Raw genomic sequence first — 20,556 nt, 5'->3', positions numbered from 1 at the left:
CAAATTTCCTTTTTATGTATGTACGTGGTATTATTGGTTTTGAATAAGTATTAGAACCACTTAGGATTATAACTCTTCTCCTTATGGAGAATGGTAAAATATAAATGTGCCTCACCATCTATGTTTACTTCATTAGGTAATAATTTATCAGTAAGACTTTATTTTAAGGAGACATCAGGAAACAGCAGTTTGTAGGCTAAGTCTGTCCCAACACTCAGCTTTATAATTAAGGATTTATTGGAACACAATCATATTTGTTCATTTAGAAACTCTTCAGGGTTGATTTTGTCCTTCAGTAGTATAGTTAGATCATTTTGGCTGATTTTTTTTTACCTAAAATGCAAGCATAATTACTATCTGGCTCTTCATATAATAAACTGAAAATCTCTGCTTTAAAACTTTTAGGTGGAATGATTTTATTAATCAATATCTGAAATAGTAAATTTAAAAAGCACTACTCTACTCTTACACTATAAAAAGGAGACTTTTTATTTTCTTCAATTTACATCTTCCCTGCTTCAAAGGCATCACTTAATGGCACTGTGCTGTTATTGGGTAAATCAATTCCTAATTTCACTATTGTAGTTAAAGGAACAATGAAGCAGAAATAGCAAGTAAAAAGCTTCAGTTTTGAGTTTCCTCAAATTCAGTTTCTGCAACTGCAGTAAAATGATCATTTTTGTCCCTTAGAGACATTTTCAGGATCAAAACAGGCAATAATAGGAATGTATTAAGAACGTACCATTTGCAACCATGCAGATCTTAATATTTATTTCCATCTTGAGTTTTGCTAGCAATAATTACAACTTCTTTTAAATAATATTCATAGGTATCATGAGCAATCTGATTGTTTAGGTATTCTGCCACCCGTGGTTCAGTCCTTGAGTATGTCTCTGTTAACATGACTTACTATGGACTACATCTTCTCTGTCTAGGTTGGTCTCCTCATTTCACTCAACCCACGTGTACCAACTGTGTTTATTACAGCACCTTTTACTAGAACACTTCAGCTTTAACCACATAGAGAATGTGTACTTGAACCTAGATATATGTTTTATTGGAACACTAACTAGTAGGGATGAGTGCCTTTTCATTCTTTGGAACACAGAAATCCTAAGAAGTAATGATTAGAAGAACGACAATGGGAGGAGAACTAGCAGGTTGAAGTTAGAGATAAAAGGTTAAATAAGTGGGTTGGCAGGGATATACAATATAGAACAGCAGGCCTGGCTTTCCAGAATTCATGACAAACATTAAGTTTCTAGTCTGTATATTGATTGGAAAAAATTCCAGCAAATACTCATTTCTATTTTGTTGTAGAGCTTTGCTATCCAATGGCATTCGCATATTTACTACAACTACTCAACAAAGAAAACACTAGGTACATTTTAGAATATCAGGTCTTAACATAGCATGTACACCAAAAAAAAAAAAAAACCCAAAACAACAAAAATCCCAGAAACAAAAAAAGTTTACCAAAATGGTTTGTATAGGTCAACTGTTGTACTCACTGAACGTGGACTAGCACAGAACACAGGGAGAATAAATAGAACTAAATAGCAAGACTGAGGGAGAAGCAAGCTTATAATGTCAATGCTTTTCTAGTCACTGTGCCTCTTAAATTCCAGAGAGACAGAATAAATACAGAAAGAATGCATGTCTTTTTACTTAAAGCACTTTGATACCCTGAGGTTGGTAGTAAGCTTTAAGACATAATTCATCCCAAGATGCATTAATTTTAAGATTTAGATGCTGTGATAGAAAGAGGGCTGAGGGAGACAGAGTACTCTTGTCAATCTTTGTCTGGAAAATTCACTCACACAAACATGTATAATATCATAATATTATGTAGTATTATGTATTGTTATATGTGGGCTATGTTCTAGGATTATGTGGCCAAGACTCAGTATATTTAACACACAGTTCAAAGACAGGCATAACTTTTAGAAGAGAAGAATCTAATGAATTCAGGACCTTGCTGTGCTCATTTATTAGTTTCTAAGTCTCTTGGGGATAACCGTTTAGTTTTTGCGTTTGTTTCCAACTATGAAAAACAAAGAAAAGTTATGTGGCATATATCTCATGATGAGGTTTAAGATTAAGCAGAACAACACACAAAGAATATTTATGCAATGTCTGCTGGAGAGTAAGAAATTAATACATGCTAGCTCTAAGATAACTATTAGGTACATTTGGGTCAATGGAAAAACCATGGAGATAAATTGAAATGAAAGTAGGTATTATTTTGGAAAACAGTATGATCTGCCTATTTAATACTGGAATTGAATGAGACAGCAGGACTGCAGAGACCCTCTAATAGAGTTAAACGTGAAGTGACAATGTTGTTTTGCCTGATTTACATGAGACCTTTGTTGGTAAAGCATAGTTTCATCAAAATACTCAATATGAAGCATTTATTCATCCAGATAATAAACACAAATCCACGCATTTAAACATTCCTCAGAGTCAGAGATCAAGATGAAAATTCGTAGAATCATAGAGATTTGTGTCTATAAAGTTGCTTATTATAGTCATATTCAAAGAGCTTGGAAGGGGTAGTGTCAGCTTTTGAATCAGATTTTTTCATTACTTCTCTGTGTTGGGGTTGCAACACATGCTGTGAGTGGGCTCCAGATATTCCTCAAGCTGGATGCAGATAGCAAATTGAATATGATTGCTTTGTTAGGCACCTTTGTCTTTCAGTTAGTGGGAGTGAAAGCCAATTGTATTGGAAACCATACATTTTATCTATCTATGTATCTATGTATCTGTGTATCTGTGTATCTATCTATCTATCTATCTATCTATCTATCTATCTATCTATCTATCTATCTAGCTATCTACCATCTGTCTATCTATTGTCAAACTGAATCTTGACCTTGAAAACAACTTCAAATCAAAGTGCACTATTCAATTCTGAGTCAAGTCCTTGTTTGTTACACAGAGTACTAGGTTCAAAAACGAATGGCACATTTTATTATAGATAAATAAGATGAAGGGTGCAACTTCTCTTTTGATCATACTGCCCTTAGTGAGCAAAAATGTTTATCACCAAAACCATAGTATTAATTATGTTGGTTAAGAAGACGAATTTTCTCACTCTCATTAGTATATGATAGAAAATCATCATCCCATATTACAAATTAGTGAGAATCTTAAATGTTCAAAAATTTGATTCCCCATATACCTTGAGATTGTTTTCCTGTCAAGAGAAGGACATTTATGACCTATTCACTTATTTTGAACTTAACGTGAATGGAAATAATAAGCCAAAAAATGAGCTCATAGTGAGTTCTCAATTTTTAGTTTTATCAACAGTTCCTTCCCAATTACATTGAATAAAAAATGTTCTGGATAAAATAAAAAAAGAAAATCATCTTCTCTACTCTTAATACACACTTGATATTATAGAATTCTTATTTATACTCCCTTTCATATATTTATATGATAATAAAGAATAACCCTGAAAATATTGAATATGTAAAGAATTGAATTATATAGTGGCATATTATTTGCTTCCTCCTTTTGTAATGTTGGAAAGCATTTAGTTTAGTTTTCTTTTTGAGGGCATAATAAATATTTGCTGAAGCAGGACATGAGGGACCATCATTTTTCCTATTTATTTTATTGTAGGCAGGCAGGTCTACACTATAATTTGGGCACTGGTATAGTTAATGCTATTTCAATGGAACCTAAATATTTGATACTTCCACTGAGTATATAATGAATTCATTTTGGGCTGCTAGTGTATAAGAAATAAAATAAATATTTTCTTACAAATAATAAAATTGAGAGGATAAATTATATGAATTTTTAGAAGAAGATGGCAATTAAAGAAGTTCTCAAATTGGATGTCAAAGAAACATTCATGAAAGTGAGTTAAGGAGATCACCAGTTAGATGTGGTCTGGAGATTTGCACCAAAATCACAGAGCATCCCCATTTGAAAAGTAATGTATGTTTTTTTTTTAATTATATTTTAATTCTTTGTGTGTTGACCTCTGTGTGGGGGTGTGTGCACATGAGTGCAGGTACCTACAAAGATCAGAACAGGGTGCTAGACTTTGTGGAGCTGGAGTTTCAGGTGGTTCCGAGCCACTCAGTATGGGTATTGGGAACTGAATATGGATCCTATGCAAGATCCCTACATGTTACCGTCTTAACAAAACAGGAAGTAACATTATGATTCTGCCGATGAATCATTTTTTTCTTTTTTTGATTGGTTATCTTATGTATTTAGATTTCAAATGTTATCCCCCTTCCCAGTTTCCTCTCTACAAACTTCCCATTCCCTCCCCCATCCCCCTGTTTCCATGAGGGTGCTGGCCCACCCACCCACTCCTGCCTCACCACTCCCTGCCTCAGCATTCCCCTCCTCCTGGGCATCAAGCCATCATAGGATCAAGGGCCTCCCCTCCCATTGATGTCAAATAAGGCTATCCTCTGCTACATATGCAGCTGGAACTATTTTTTTAAGAGAAAAAATGAAGTGAAATCTATGAGTACATTGGGAAACACTAAAATCTAAGCTATAGGTTAGAGTTTTGGGTTCAGAATAGACAACTAAACAGCTAGAAAATATGATGGTTTAATATATCTAGTATTATAACCACATAGAGAGGCTGATTTAAATATAAAGTAGATGTACTTTTGAAATCTTTGAAGACATAACCTGTTACATGCTTGTAGGTGGCAATAATATATCATTGCAGGAAAGGGGTATATAGACTTTATAAAGTGACTCAGTCACGAATAGGCTATCATTCATCAATCATGTCCAAAGCTCTTAACAGTAAAACTATATTGAAAACATACAAGGCCGTGGCTTGGAGGAGGAGATTACAGGCCTTGAAGTCTTTAGAAAGAATTATTTTATTGATAATCTTTGGAGAGATGCATGTTTTACACTACACAATAAAAAAGTGTGAAAAACACTTCATTGAATAATGTCTAAGTCAACAGTGGAAAAAGTACTCTGTTTTTACTCAAACAATTAGAGAGCAACTGGAATTACGCAACGCTGGAATATTGAATAGGAGTAGTGGCAGGACTCTGCCTCGTCTCCATTACTTCATAGCAGAGTAAGAATATATGCTAAGACTGCCTCTGAAAGATCACTGAGTACCAGAACAAAGGAGAGGGGGGGGAGATACACAGAGAGAGGGAAACAGACAGAGAGAGACACAAAAGGGGTGGGGGTCTACAGCAAGTGAGCATGTCTTTAGTGGCTTCTTGAGATAGTGGTGAAGAAGAAATGGCCTCTCTGAAATCATGCAGACTATAATGTTTTTTTCTCTTATATCACAATTTGATTTACGAAATCCACAGAATAATTATAATAACTAATAATGGATTTAGTTTGGAAGGATTTTTTTTTTAATCCAGATGTTCTCTTTTTATTTTTAACCTGGGTATCCTAAAGAGAAGCTCTCTGTCTGGCAATTTTGTGCTACAGTACTGTTGGCCATATTAACAAAAAAATAATTGAATTACACTTCTCCTTTATGAGTCAAACCAAAACAATGAGATTAGTTATTTTGTTCAGTGAAGTAAAGCTAATCTCCCACACATATCTGGGAATTATTTTCCTCTTAATGAAAATAGATTTTTTCTCATATAATATATTCTGATTATAGTTTTCCCTCCCTTTACTACCCAGCTCCTCCCTACCCCACCCCACTCTTTCTGTCTTTCATTAGAAAAGAAACCAGTCTAAAGTTTTTAAGCCTATAACTTAACTGTACATGTGCTATTTGCCATGCAAATACTGAGGCTTTCACAGTCTATCACCGTCTAGGATGCTGACAATGATGTCTCTGTTGTGTCTTTCTATTTAGTTAAGCACAAAGCATTGTGGATAAACCTGGCCTGGGACCAGGATCCTCCACAAAGAAAATAGAATGATTTGCTCCTGATAAATGCAAACAATCCTGGGGACTGTTCCAGGAAGCCATGGTCACTTCTTTTTATAGTGTGATACATCTCATTATATTTCAAAAAGCCTCATTGCTCTGATGTACTTTAATATGATTTTGAAATGAGTTAATTAATGAAAAGACTGTTTCTGTAGTTACTCAAGGCTTTGAAAGATCTTGAGAATGTTCTACAATGTTTAAAATAGTTAAAATAGTTCACTAAGGGCCTTCATATGTTAAGTATAAAGTCCCCCTCCTAGGGTTTGCATTTGGGGATAGGGTTTAAAATTAATATAGTATAGATACAAAATCAACGACAATGTGGCCTTTAATATTTTCAGTATAGAAATCACATCTTGTATGTCTTACTTGAGATAGAACCTAGAGCCTTGTGCATGTTAAGTATTATACCACTGAGTTCCTGTCTTAAACCCACAGTCTTCGTTCATGAAGAATCAATGGATTTGACTCCATGGGCAGTGATTTGCTTTATCTAAAGAGTTTATTCACAGCAGAGTGTAAGCTACTTTATATTTGATACTATATTTTCAAGATTGCTCTTGGGTTCTGCTATCTCTAAAATTAAGCACAGGAAGAATCACTTTACTAGTGTTTAATCAACAACAAACCTCTATCAACTGTGTGTGTGTGTGTGTGTGTGTGTACAACATTCCATTTCATTTCATACCACTTGTCCTGCAATAGTTGTGCTAAATCTCCTCACCTGGAGTATGGTGTTAGGAACGTTTTTCTGAGAGATTTCTTTTGAAAATGCTAAGTGGAGTGCTGTAGAACATGAGCGTTCTCAGGCCTAGCAGCTTGTGGATAAGAAAGGATTCACAGTGACATTTACCACCAGATTTGCTGGATCTTTGCTTCCATCTGCCACACAGGCCTTTAGACCAATGCTAAGTCCTGTCTGTCTGGCTAAAAATGTCCCTTTGCTTCTCCAAAGGAACGTCATACAAGTGTAGTTCTTCTCCAAAGTACTGTCTGCTATGGACGCAGAAATACTCTGCTAGATAGCTCACCTGCTTCATGTGCTTTCCACTCCTTGCACTTTGAAGCTACGGAGCCCTTCCTCAAAGAAGGACAGAGATAGAAAATGCTGGATGTATGAAGGAGTTTCTCTGTTAGTTACAGCATTAAATTTCACCAGAACTCGGAATAAGTTACACAAAGTAGTAGATGGAAAGATAAATTGTTTCAAGCAACCAAGGCCTGGTACAGCAGTGTTTCACCTGCATTCCTAAGACCAGCAGCCAGCATTGGACTCTCCTTTAAACCTAGTAGAGTGACTTTTCCTCAAAATCACTAGAACAAAACTTTTAAGGTAGGAGTCTCACAGTCTCCACTTTAGTAAGAAATTGATGTTTTCTTCTTGTATGCTGAAATTTGAAAACCCCAGACATAGGGCACTGGGTGCAAACCAAGACGTGCATCTTGTTCTTTCCCCATTGTGGTAGTATATGTATCAAGATTGTTACTATCAAGCCTGTTGACCAAACAGGCATGTAACATATTTCAAGATATTGTCATTATGCTATCACTTATATGGACTAAGCCTTCAAGTTGCATTGACAAATAGAGAATAGTGGCAGTGATATATAAATGTCAAAGTCTAAGCATCATGAGGTCCTCAAGCTTCTATCTCCTTGTCTTAGAAGACTGCCTTGAGAGCACCACAGAATGAAGCCATAATTTGGCCTGCTAGAGGATGCAGGCTGTCAGAAGAAATGAGGATGTCTAGTGAACAGCCACCTCTAAGAGAGGATTAGAGAGCTTTAGAGTGTCTAGCTCATTAGATGCTGAATAACTGCATTCAGACTAAGTGGAACAATGACAATAATCATTCAGCTGGTAACAGGACAAAGTGAGTCACACAATCAAAAGCAAAATTTCTTTAGGCCACTATGTCTTGGGATATTATATGCAATAATAGGTAACTGAGATGCCCGTATACTTTGGATCATCAAAATAAATCAAACATTTTTGAGAGCATGACCACTTATCTTGTAAATTTGAACAATTTTTACAGCTCAGACAAGACCACTACATTATATTATATAATAGAAGTAAACAGCCACAGGGATGCTTGCTTTAGTGTTTTTTTTTAAAGGCCACATTGAGACACATAAAATCAATTCCAATAGAAAGTCACTTTGAACCCAAGTCTCCACTTATGTTAAAAGAGAAATATTTAACCAGATGACAACTTCAATGATTCCAGGCTCAGCACTCTGTTTCTAAGAAATTCAGAGAAAACTGATTTTAAGACACACAAATACAGATCACTGTAAGGCTGTGCTAAATTAGCATTAACTACTTGCTCTTTGCATCTAATTAGAATTCCCATTGTGTTGTGGGACAGATATATAGTGTAAGACACAGCAACAAAACAATCACTACTTGATGTAATTGGATTAGAATCCTGTCTCTCTTGTTTTGTAGCTGTGTGGCCTTAGTCTAGCAATACTGTCCCTATGCCTTGGGTTTCTTACCTTAAATAAGCCGTAACTAAGCAGGTTTACTTTACAATTATTTCGGGAATACAAATCAAAGTGTAAAGGAAGCTATGTATGTAAGAGTGATACTTTGAAAACCATCAAGGGAAATCATGAACACTAGCATTTTATACTATAATCTAGGGAGTAATAATCATATGACCAAATAATGCTGTGACTTAAACTTTTAAATAGTAAATTCAGTTTAGATTAAATTACTACGTGTCAAAAAGCCAAGAATACAAAGAATTCTTAATGCTGTTCCTTAAACCACCACATGAGAAAAAAATATCTTGGAATAAACACAAGATGATTCTGAATTATTTGATTCTTCTCATTCAGCATTTGTGTGTTTAGTAGGCTGAGCTCATTCTCAGTTTTCTGTAAGTTTGCCGAAGGAGGTACTGATCTCTTTGAGAAAATTCCTCTCCCACTTTTCTAACTTTGGCCCTCATGCTGCCTACTCTCACCAGTGGCTCAGACCTGAGGACAATCCCACACTCGCCACCTGCAGCAACATAGCAGGAATAGTGGGGCAACACAAGGACACATAGATGGTGATGAAGTCCTCACTTAGGGAGAAGAGAATGGAGGAGGTGACAATATTGGCTTCCTTCATGGTGCTTGTTCTTTGTGTAACCTCTGCAGCGGGCTCACTGGCTGTGGTGATTGTCACCACACTCCCACTCCAGTACCTTCCTTGGTGTTGCAGCTGTGGGTTTTGGTTCTGCCTATTATAATTTCTGACCATACATACACAAGGCTCACTGCTTTGCATCACCTTCTGATGTTCTCAGGCCAGACAAGATTACCTGGCTATACTTCAGACAACAATGCCCTCATCACCATTCACTTCCCCACATTCACCCATTCCCATTTTCTCTGAAACTGTGTTTCTCATATTCCAGTGTGTGCTGGAATCACCCGGAGAGTCCATTAAAATGCAAATAAGCTTGCAAGGGCTAAGGGTAGGCCTTGACTTTCTGCCATTCTGTTCTAGGCCAGTTGGCAGTAATCTGTAGACTATACCTTATGGCACTTATAATTGAGATAATACATTTCCTTTTTATTGTTTTACCATCTTTCTCTTTTTTTTTCTTTTTTTTCGGGGCTGGGGACCGAACCCAGGGCCTTGTGCTTGCTAGGCAAGCGCTCTATCACTGAGCTAAATCCCCAACCCCCATCTTTCTCTTCTGCTTTGACTGTGCTTCATAAAAAGAGAGACACACATATTTTATGATGAATTTTCAGCACTCAGTCCAGTGTTTAATTCACAGAAGTTTCTCCATGTAGAGTGATTGGATAGATTAATTAATTATATATGTACTTAAAAAAACTTAGACTATATTTCCAGCTAGAAACACCATCATACCATTTAGGAACACAGCATCTTAAATAGATTTCTGTTCCCCGGCTTTGATTATTTCTGTAATATTCAGAGTAACTTATTTTTTTCCATCTTTATTAACTTGGGTATTTCTCACTTACATTTCGATTGTTATTCCCTTTCCCGGTTTCCAGGTCAACATCCCCCTAACACCTCCCCCTCCCTTTCTATATTGGTATTCCCCTCCCCATCCTCCCCCCATTGCTGCCCTCCCCCCAACAATCACATTCACTGGAGGTTCAGTCTTGGCAAGACCAAGGGCTTCCCCTTCCACTGGTGCTCTTACTAGGATATTCATTGCTACCTATGAGGTTGGAGCCCAGGGTCAGGCTATGTATAGTCTTTGGGTAGTGGCTTAGTCCCTGGAAGCTCTGGTTGGTTGGCATTGTTGTTCATATGGGGTCTCAAGCCCCTTCAAGCTCTTTCAGTCCTTTCTCTGATTCCTTCAACGGGGGTCCCGCTCTCAGTTCAGTGGCTTGCTGATGGCATTCGCCTATGTATTTGCTGTATTCTGGCTGTGTCTCAGAGTAACTTATATGGGTGTATAAACCCTTAAGTTCCATTCCACAAGCTTCTAAAAGAATCACTGGCATAAAATTTCTTCACAATATTACAGACTCTGAGAATGAACACACCAATGACATCTAGAGAACACATATCAATGAAGGATTGTATATGGACAACTGTGCATATTTGCTGAGAGAACCAAAAATTAGAGATTGTGAAAGAGAATAAACTGGACATAATCTATTCACTAGAACCTTGATAGAGCAATTTCAGTGCATAATGTTGACAAAAAAAACCCCACAACCTGGTACATGTTTTTAAATTCTCCAGTGTCACCGAACCCTGATCTCTGTGTTTAGATGCTAGGCATATGGTGGTTTGTTGGGGTTCCTTATCAAGAACCACCTTTATTTTAGTTTAAAACTACTCCCATGAATCCTCTGCTTTGAGTGAAGCAGAAATTCAAAGGAGAGGCCTTCTCTTAGAGTCAGCACGCCTTCACAAAGCCAGCCAGTTTTAATGCTAACAGTAAGATAAAGTATCGGTTTAAACCATTATGGCTTCTCCTCATGTGCCCTCTTTTGTTTGCAGTTGAATCTTCAGAAAACACAGCTTGTAATGCTCTCAATATCCAAGGAACCCACTCCAAGACCTTTTGCATAATAAATAACATAAACATTTACTCTTTTATGCAGACTCAGAAACCAATTTTCCTTCCACTCAGAGATAACATCACAGCCATGCTTTTGAACAAACAGTTAAAGCAAAAGAAAACACCTGGGACAAAATGTACTTACAGGCTCCAGTAGTGCTCAGTCCAGGGGCACGGTCAGGCTGCTTTGTCCTCAGCTCCCAAAGTAAATGGTTTACAGCTTCCCACTCAGACCTCAGATCTTCTAACTTCCTCTTTAATAGAAAAGCATACGTGTTACTGATTTTGCAAACACTGCCAGTATAACTTAACTCATCATTTTATTATCATTTCTGAGAATATTCTCCATAAAGAACACAAATTATTACAAGAAAACAGTGATTGCCATATAGACTTTTAAATTTTTTTTAATTTAAACGGAGGTCATGGGAGATGGCTCAGTGGAAACCCAAAGTGCTTGCTGTGCAAAATGAGGACCTCAGTTAAGCTACCTGACTAAATAGAAAAAAAAACTGGGGTGGCAGCTTTCACCTGGAATTCTGGGTGCTCTGTGCAGAAATAGGTGGATCCTCCAAGATCCTTAGCCATCATTCCAGTCGATCCATAAGCTTCAGACTCAGTGAAAGACCCTGTCCCAAAAACTATGGTGGATAAGTAACCGAGAAGACAGTCAGTATTGACCTTGTCTTCCATGTGTACACATGAATATGAGCATCCACACACGAGCAGGCAGCCTCATACATATAAACACACACAAATATCAGTGTCCCGTCAGTCTAAACTCTTTGGTCTTAAAATTTTAAAAATTGTAAAGTCAAGTCTTATGAGAATGCTTAGAATATATAAACTCTGACTGTGTGATGCACAGCCATGCATGTGGGTACTGCCACTGCAGAATTTTATCCCAAGTCTCCCTCTATAAATGTATCCAATATATGGGAGGCCTAGAGATGATATTCATGTCTCAAAAATCATAGCTAGAGCTACTGAACAAACTTCAATTGTTGCTCTCTACTCAGATATTTCGTTGAATGGTCTCAACAGCTCATATTTGAGTCTTTAGAATACTTTCAGTTTCAACTGTTTATTTTGAATTGTAAATGAATTTGAATGATACCCTCAAATAATCATAAGAGACATCTCTTACGATTACTTTGGGGTGGTCTCTAGGATTAGTCTAAGAGAATTTGGTTAAATAAATACAGTTCATAAGCCATTAACATTTACTCCTAGTGTATAACCAGTGGTAAAAAGTCACTGTCAAAACGCATTGAGCTGTCCTTATCAAATATAGTTAAGAAAAACAAAAACCTCAGCTTTTCTAATATATTGTAAATAGATATTGATGCTTAGAAATATAGTTTTCAGTGATCGCTTTGAGACTATGATAAATAAGTGTGGCTGGTAGCTGATAGCCAGCTAGGCCATGGTGATCCCAGTAAGACAGACACACAGATCAACATACTTTGAGAAAATTATCTTGGAAGAGAAAAGGATATCCCATGACCAGATTTAAAAGAACGACAAGGGCACTTTTCCATTTCAGAAATGACAAGTGTATACTGCTTCTCCTTGAACAACGACGTGATTTAGCCCTACTCAGTCCTTCTGAAATATTACACTAACTTTGATCTTCGACTTGACTGCTTCTTGACAGCACACTTTGGAACATGGATTCCACTTTCTTCACCCCGCTTAAAACTAAAAGTTCCTAAAACAAATGGTGCTTGGTCCTTTTGAAGTGTTTTCTCCTCTGCTAATAAGCTAAATAGCTTTCATTTTCACTACCAGTTTGCTCCCAGTAGTTGCAAGTCAGAGAGCTTTTTATGTTTGCATATTAAAATAGTAGAACCTAGTCTATGTTCTTAATAAGAAAGTACTCTAGCACTGAGCTACTCTCTCAATTGAGGGATTTAGCAGGGTCATATGGACATTAAAATTGTATGATAAATAACATAAATGAAAGTAATATGATTCATTCTCTAATATTAATTCGAAGTGATTGGTTAGGTTATATTTTACAATTTAATTTAATTTCCTTTTTTTCATACCCTGTCTGATGTAGCCATGGCTTGCAGGGAACTCATGAAATGTCCGGTAATGAACTTGAACCATTCCAAGTGCTGCAATGAAGGCAAGTCTAGTTTTATTCACCATCTGGGGATCTAAATTCAGATCTTCAGGTTTGAATGGCAAGCGTGTAATCCATTAAGTCATATGGCCACACACTACATATTTTATAAATTATAATATTTAAATAAACATTTTGATCAAGATTATACCTCAACCTAGTATATCATATGTAAATCTTGAAACATATGTTTATTGTAATGTATTAACCATTCTTAGGAAAAAAAATAAGCCATCAAGAAGTTCTTTGGAATGTTGATAAGACATATGAAGTAGAAGAAACTTGTTGGTATAAGATAAAAACAAGCTTAAGATAGTTATTAACAACAAGACAGCTTGAGGAAAGAAGACTTCCTGGATGTGACTGACTGTAATTGACATGACTAATGATGCTGTCACTCACTAGGTTATATGTGAGGAAAGACTGTCCATATGTCTTATTCTGAGTGAAAGATTGTGATGTAACCCTTTGGCCAATTATATAAAAGTTGTCACACCTTACATTCGGTTTCTCATTGAAGTATACACTGAAGAGTAAGTTACATATACTACAAGGTTTATTTAAGCGATATGGTTGTTAATATAAACAATTAGCAAATCAAATTTGCCTTATCTTATTTTAGCAAGTAATTACATTGTTTCAAATCCAAATAATTCTCTCGTTTGTAAAGGAGGCAATGTTAACATTTCAAATACCTCTACACATTTAAATGAAAATTAAGAAAAAGCTACATTTAAAATGAGTATGAGTATCAGAAACAAATGCCTAAATGTATGTGACTGTTTAAAGTGAGGGCTCTGAAATTAAGAGCAATTACTACTCATCCAGGAGAAGGTAGTTAGCTTCTTAGCACACATAGTAGATGGTTCACAAAATGTCTGAAGTTCCAACAGGATTTATTGCTCTCTTCTGGCTCTATGGACACCAGGCACATATTTGGTGCAAAAATATACGTCAGAGTAAAATATGAATACAAATGAAATAAAATAAATAAATGATTAAAGCAACAAATGGTTTGTTTCTTTTGCAGTTGTTGATACCTGTTGTCATGATAAGTGCTGTAAGTTTTAATAGAGTCTGTATATACAGAAAATACTGTCCTTGAATTTGATTTCTGAACACAGGCTTTCCTTAAATACTCAATCCTTCCTTCCCAGCCTTCCAATGATATAAATCATCATACTATTTTGTTGTCTTTTACTTTTGAAAGAAGTGATGTTGAGGTGATGTCTGCTCCTCTCAATGTAGAAAATATTAATCTCATCAAATCTTATTACCAAATATATATCTTGGCAAAATAGTATTTTACTGAAGTTCTATAACCAATCTTCAAATAATTCTGAAGATGGGGGAATAATATGAGCATAAAATAAAACAGAAGTATTGCCATGAACGAGAGAAACATACATTGTAAAGAGACAGAGAGTGGAAAAAGGAATGGACTGAGGCAGAAAGACTAAAGACTGACTGAGTTTTCTAATCATAAGATAATAAAATAATTATGGTAACTTTATATCAGAGGTTTATTCTCCCTTTATATTATATACGTTTTATCTCACAATATACTTTTATCTCAATGGTGAATCTTGAAAGAAAATATGGAGCAAGTTTAATAGAGTACGTAAAGTTGTAGATAGAGCAATAATACAACTAGAGAAGCTCAGAGGATACACACTGAAAATGAAGAAATAGCATCACAATTTTCAGATATGACAGTATACATAAATGACCCCCAAAATTCTACCAGAATTCCTATAGCTGAAAAACACTTTCAACAAAGTCGCTGGATACAAAATTAACTCAAATAAATCAGTAGCCCTCATTTATACACATGATAAATAGGCTAAGAGAGAAACAATACCCTTTACAATAGTTATGCATAATACAAAATATCTTGGTATAACTCTAATCAAATAAGTGAAAGGTGTGGATGACAGGAACTTCAAGTCCCTGAAGAAAGAAATTTAAGAAGAGATCAGAGGATAGAAAGATTTCCTATAGGCAAAGTTTAGAGCAGAGACTGAAGGAACGCCCATTCAGAGCCTGCCCCACATGTGGCCCATACATATACAGCCACCAAACTAGATAAGATGGATGAAGCAAATTAGTGCAGGCTGACAGGAACTGGATGTAGATCGCTCCTGAGAGACACAGCCAGAATACAGCAAATACATAGGCGAATGCCAGCAGCAGCAAGCCACTGAACTGAGAGCGGGACCCCGTTGAAGGAATCAGAGAAAGGACTGAAAGAGCTTGAAGGGGCTCGAGACCCCATATGAACAACTATGCCAACCAACCAGAGCTTCCCTGGACTAAGCCACTACCCAAAGACTATCCATGGACTGACCCTGGGCTCCAACCTCATAGGTAGCAATGAATATCCTAGTAAGAGCACCAGTGGAAGGGGAAGCCCTTGGTCCTGCCAAGACTGAACCCCCAGTGAACGGGATTGTTGGGGGAAAGGCAGTAATGGGGGGAGGATGGGGAGGGGAACACCCATAAAGAAAGGGAGGGGGAGGTGTTAGGGGGATGTTGACCTGGAAACCAGGAAAGGAAATAACAATCGAAATGTAAATAAGAAATACTCAAGTTAATAAAGATGGAGGAAGAAAGAAAGAAAGAAAGGAAGGAAGGAAGGAAGGAAGGAAGAAAGAAAGAAAGAAAGAAAGAAAGAAAGAAAGAAAGAAAGAAAGAAAGAAAGAATCTTCTATGCTCATGGATAGGTAAGATTAACAGTGAAAATGGCCATCTCAGGAAAAGCAATTTACAGATTCAATGCAATTCCCACCAAAATTCCAACACACTTTTTATAGAACTTGAAAGAGCAATTCTCAACTTCATATGGAAAAACAAAACAAAAACCCCAGGATAGACAAAATCGTCCTTAATAGTTAAAGAACTTTGGGAGGAATCATGATCTCTGACGTCAAGTTTTTCTCCAGAGAAATAGTCATAAAAACTGCTTGGTATTGGTACAGAGACAGACAGTAGATCAATAGAATCTAATCAGACTAAGAACTAAACACAATGACAACCTGATGTTAGGGCAAGACTCTTCACTAATCATATGTCTGACAAAGGGCTAATATATAAAATTTATAAAGAACACAGGAAGTTAATACCAACAATAAAAAGAATTCAGTTAAAAATGGGGTACAGAGCTAAACCCAATTAAAATTGGGGTACATAGCTAAACAAAGAATTCTCAACAGCAGAATCTCAAATGACAGGAAATACTTAGAGAAATTGTCAACGTCCTCAGTCATCTCTTTCAAATGAACTATATATACAGGAATTGGGGGAGCAAGAAAAGGAAAAGGAAAAATGTCATTGACTTACAAAATGGTTTTAAGAGAAGGGGAAAAAAGACAAGTTACATGGCTTTGTTCTTTTTGTTTCTTTGTTTGTTTTAAATCTTCCATTTATTCCACTGAGGGGCTAACAGCAGAGCTGGAGGAATTCAGTTGACGTATAAAAGCAGCGTTGGGGTTGAGTGTATAGGTGGAAGTGAGGTTCAGTTAAGCATTACTGGTTTGACTATTTTATATATGAGGAAAGCAAAACTGCCTGCATTTTGAAGGAAGATTTTTCTATGATTTATGCAAAAGCAGGAAGCAAAACAAAATTAAATGCACATCTGTGAACTGTAAGGGTTTTAAACTTCGGCTCACTGTCATACCCATATTGCACTAAGTTTTTGAGAATGCATCAAGAGTGGAAGGAATGGACTTATCTTTCATCCATTTGCTCATTTCATGGTTCTCTAGAATGAGGGTCTCTGCACTTTATCACTCTGGTAACTAAGCTGCTTACTTCTATCCACTGCAACACTGAAATTTGCTTTTGTCAGTACTGGCTCCATGTCTGCAGCCCAAACGCCAAAAACATTTATTTTCTTTTAAAAAGGATCATATGAAACCTTGAGTTTATGTAAATTATTTTTCTGGACTGCAGGTTTAGAGATAAATTTAATTTTGTACGAGGTACTTTTTAATATTTCCAGAGAAAGTTGTCCCTCTTGCATATTGTTTTTTGCCATTATGTTCAAAATCCAAGTTTAAATTTCCATGATGAAAACTCCCATGTCATCTTTGGGGAAAGCAAACAATTTTGAACAACTAAACCTTGGCCTACGTACATGGAAACTAAGCAATAACTTTGCAGACAGAATTTAAGTTCCATTAATGCTATTTACAAAGACAAACTGGTTTTGTATAATGAGGTTATTGACCTGCACTGTTTTAGAATGGTTTTGAACATGAGAGTAAGCCTCCTTAAATCTCAGCTAGCAACATTAGCCGAGAAACCAAAACTGATCAATACATAGCCAGTATTACAGGCCCTCAGAAACCTTTATCACAGTGGAAGCCATTAAAATGTTAGCCAGGTATGGAGAACAAGATAAACTCTACCTAACAGCTATTTATCATTTATCACTGGCTTGTCAATTGCAAATGGAAACCGTTGAATGGGAGTTTGTTTGTTGGTAATTGCCCTGAGTTTCGAGTTCTCTCCTCAGTAAGATCCTATGAATAAATGTATTCTGGACTTCAAAATGTACACAAAGAAAAGAAGGGAGTAGAAAACTTTCACCCAGGCCAGCTTTTTATTAAAAATGGTGCAATTATATATTTCACTAAAAATTCCTGACCCAATAACATACTGAAGCCTGAATACAGGGTTTTTCTCTTTCATAAGAAAAAGCAACATAGCAAGAAAAGGTCACAGACCATATTGTGATTCGTTCTAGCTGTTGAAGACAGTGTGCTGCAATAGCTTGATTTGAATTAAGCCAAACAATATGAAGAGTATCAGGGTTGGCAAGCAAAGTAATCAAGTCCCAAAGAATTTAATCGACCTTGAAGGTGGTACTACTTTTTGTATTGATGGTACCACACCAGGACAGAAATGAGTCCTTTTATGCAATGATTTGTTAATAGAGTTAAGATCACTATGTATAAATAGGATATGTTGATCAAAAGGACAGCTTTAGCTCTGTAACTATAGTATGGCCAATATTTCCTTACAAGTTAACTCAAGTTATTATAAATAGACACTGGCAATGGCATGTGTACAACAGGGGAAGCATAACCTATTATGAGGTAATAGATATTGCTAGAGGTTGCTTCATTACCTTCACTGGCTGAGTGCTTGGTTTTTCCTTATACAAATGCTGCCCTTTAGACAAAAGCCTTTCCACATCCGGTTGTTTAGCTTGAACTGTTACTTCAGTTTCCTGGGGAAAAGAATGCATACAGTGCAGATTAACTTCGCAGTTAGCAATAAAATTACTAAATTTAAATATACCCTTAGAGACTCTGCATGCATTGCGGATCAATTTCTGCATGGTACACAGGGGCATAAAATGTAGCTTTTGATGCAGAGAAAATAAATACAGGTTCTTGTGAAATACACTAACATTAAAACAACCCCAAATCCCTTGAATTGTATCATGATGATATTGTGGACAGAGATATTGTACACTTTTTTAAAAGTAAAATCTAATGATGAAAGGTATAATTTATCAGTATAATTAATACATATAAACAGCAGAACACCAATAATCTTAATATTTTCTGTGACTTACAGACTCCGTATTTTTTAGGTTTCTATTTTGAGCTACAGATCTAAATTGTCTCTTTCCTTGTCTCTGTCACACACCACACACACACACACACACACACACACACACACACACACACACACACACACATTCACTCATTTTCTGTAGCTGTGAGTGTACATGTAAGACAAAGCAGATAATTCTTTACAAATCACTGTTGAAATTAAGTGTCTTTCCAAAGAATAAACACTTAAAGCACAGTACCAACACTTATTATTTATTAAGCAGTCAAATTAAACAGGCCTTTTGAGGAGCGATTAGATTTTTTTATTGTTTGCTTTTTCCATTGCCCGAGGAGGACTAAAGCATGGCAAAAACACAAACAGCCCTTTAGGGATAGGAATATAAAGTGTTTTGTTACTGACTGCTGTCTCGCTCTCGAAGAAAGAACAAAAGCAACACGCATAAATTGAAACTGAAGGAAGCAAAGTTAAATATTACAGAAGACTTTTTGGATGGAACACTTATTAAACACTGGGATGGAGTATCGATTAATCAATGTCGTGCATCTGTCAGGGCCTGAACATCCTTTCTCAGAGCTGCTTTTGATTGACCCACATTCTTGTCTCCCTTTTCCTATCCTGGTACCTCCAGGCACTCACTGGAGTGTGTACTGGTTGTCCGGATTTGGTTTCCTCTATCCACACTATCCACTATGCTCCCAGGTTGCCCCCAAAGTCCACCAGGGTGGGAACCTGTGAACTTAAGATACTGTAATCTGGTCTTGCACAGCAGGATGTCTTGAAATATATGAGTACTCAGCACCTGCTCCTGAGAGAAACTATTTGTCTCATTATTATTAAAATAACTACAAGTGTGAGGCAGGCGCTTTGGTCAAAATGTTTCTATCATTAAGAGTTTATGCTGTATATTAATAAAATAAGAAACTAGTTGACTTTCATAGAACAGCTGATCAGCGCTCTTAGTCACCACTGCCAGAAAGGTATTGTGCCTTAAACTATAGTACCTGGCATGACAATAATTCTTTGATAAAAGTAGAATACTTCCCAAGATCAGAACAAGACACATCTATTTACAAGACCTGGTTTCCTAATAGGATTCTGACCACTACTCTTTCTCCCTTAAATGGCTCAACTACAAAAAAACATTTTGATGTACTGAATGGTCATACTTTGTAAAAATAATGAGAAAATAAATTACCCCAGAGTAGAAAGAGAGTGCATATGGTTAGCAAGGTCAAATTGTTTTAAAATTAGAACAATGGAACTGCTTTTTCCATCTGTACATGTATTATTTGTGTGTGCCATGCATCACCAATATAAGTCTATGTACTGTGTCTATGAGCATTTCTGGAAAGACGCTGTGTCTGCAAAGACTGATTAACTGATTAGAACTGTAGTGATGTGAAGAGGATGTAATGCTGCAGGTTAAGAGCCTAATTATCTCATGGTGTGCTACTTTTAGCCACCTAAATATCTGTCCCCTGCTCACCTCTGTGTGAGAACTAAGATAGATAAAACTCTTAGAGTCTTTTAACTTAGCAGACTACTAGCTTCCAGAAACTCCAAAGCTAAACCCATCAAGAGAGCATCTGAGATCTATAGGGGAGATGACCTTATCTTGTAACCTGCTTACCAGAGGTATCTATCAATGTATTTTAATATTGCCTTGATTTTTGACGTTCTTTGTTCTGCTACTATAATACTTTATAAAACAGCTTCCATGTTGGAGCATGGAACCTTATACAACCTAGGCAGCTCTGTGCTTCCTGGCCCATGGTCACTCAAATTTGGCTACACAATAAAGATGTGTCATTCGCTTTGAAGCTTTGAAATGAGATCTGTGGTTTTTGCATCAACAGCATTCTCTCTAAATTA

The 20,556-nt window shown here is 36.5% G+C and overlaps 1 protein-coding gene across 12 annotated transcripts in view; it reads right to left on the bottom strand.

Annotated features, from left to right (window-relative positions):
• The window catches only part of Dmd (dystrophin), a 2,367,748-nt gene that overhangs the window by 781,267 nt on the left and 1,565,925 nt on the right, over positions 1-20,556 (bottom strand). For all 12 annotated transcript variants that reach the window (XM_063279795.1, XM_063279798.1, XM_063279800.1 and 9 more), the window contains 2 exons: positions 18,230-18,331; positions 11,110-11,218 (listed from right to left, as the gene is read on the bottom strand). In XM_063279795.1, the coding sequence (XP_063135865.1) occupies positions 11,110-11,218; positions 18,230-18,331 (211 nt within the window). The remainder of the gene's footprint in view (positions 1-11,109; positions 11,219-18,229; positions 18,332-20,556) is intronic.

This window comes from Rattus norvegicus, chromosome X (genome assembly GCF_036323735.1).
Source record: "Rattus norvegicus strain BN/NHsdMcwi chromosome X, GRCr8, whole genome shotgun sequence".
NCBI classification, from domain to species: Eukaryota; Metazoa; Chordata; class Mammalia; order Rodentia; family Muridae; genus Rattus; species Rattus norvegicus.
This window is presented reverse-complemented; position numbering and strand designations above follow the sequence as displayed.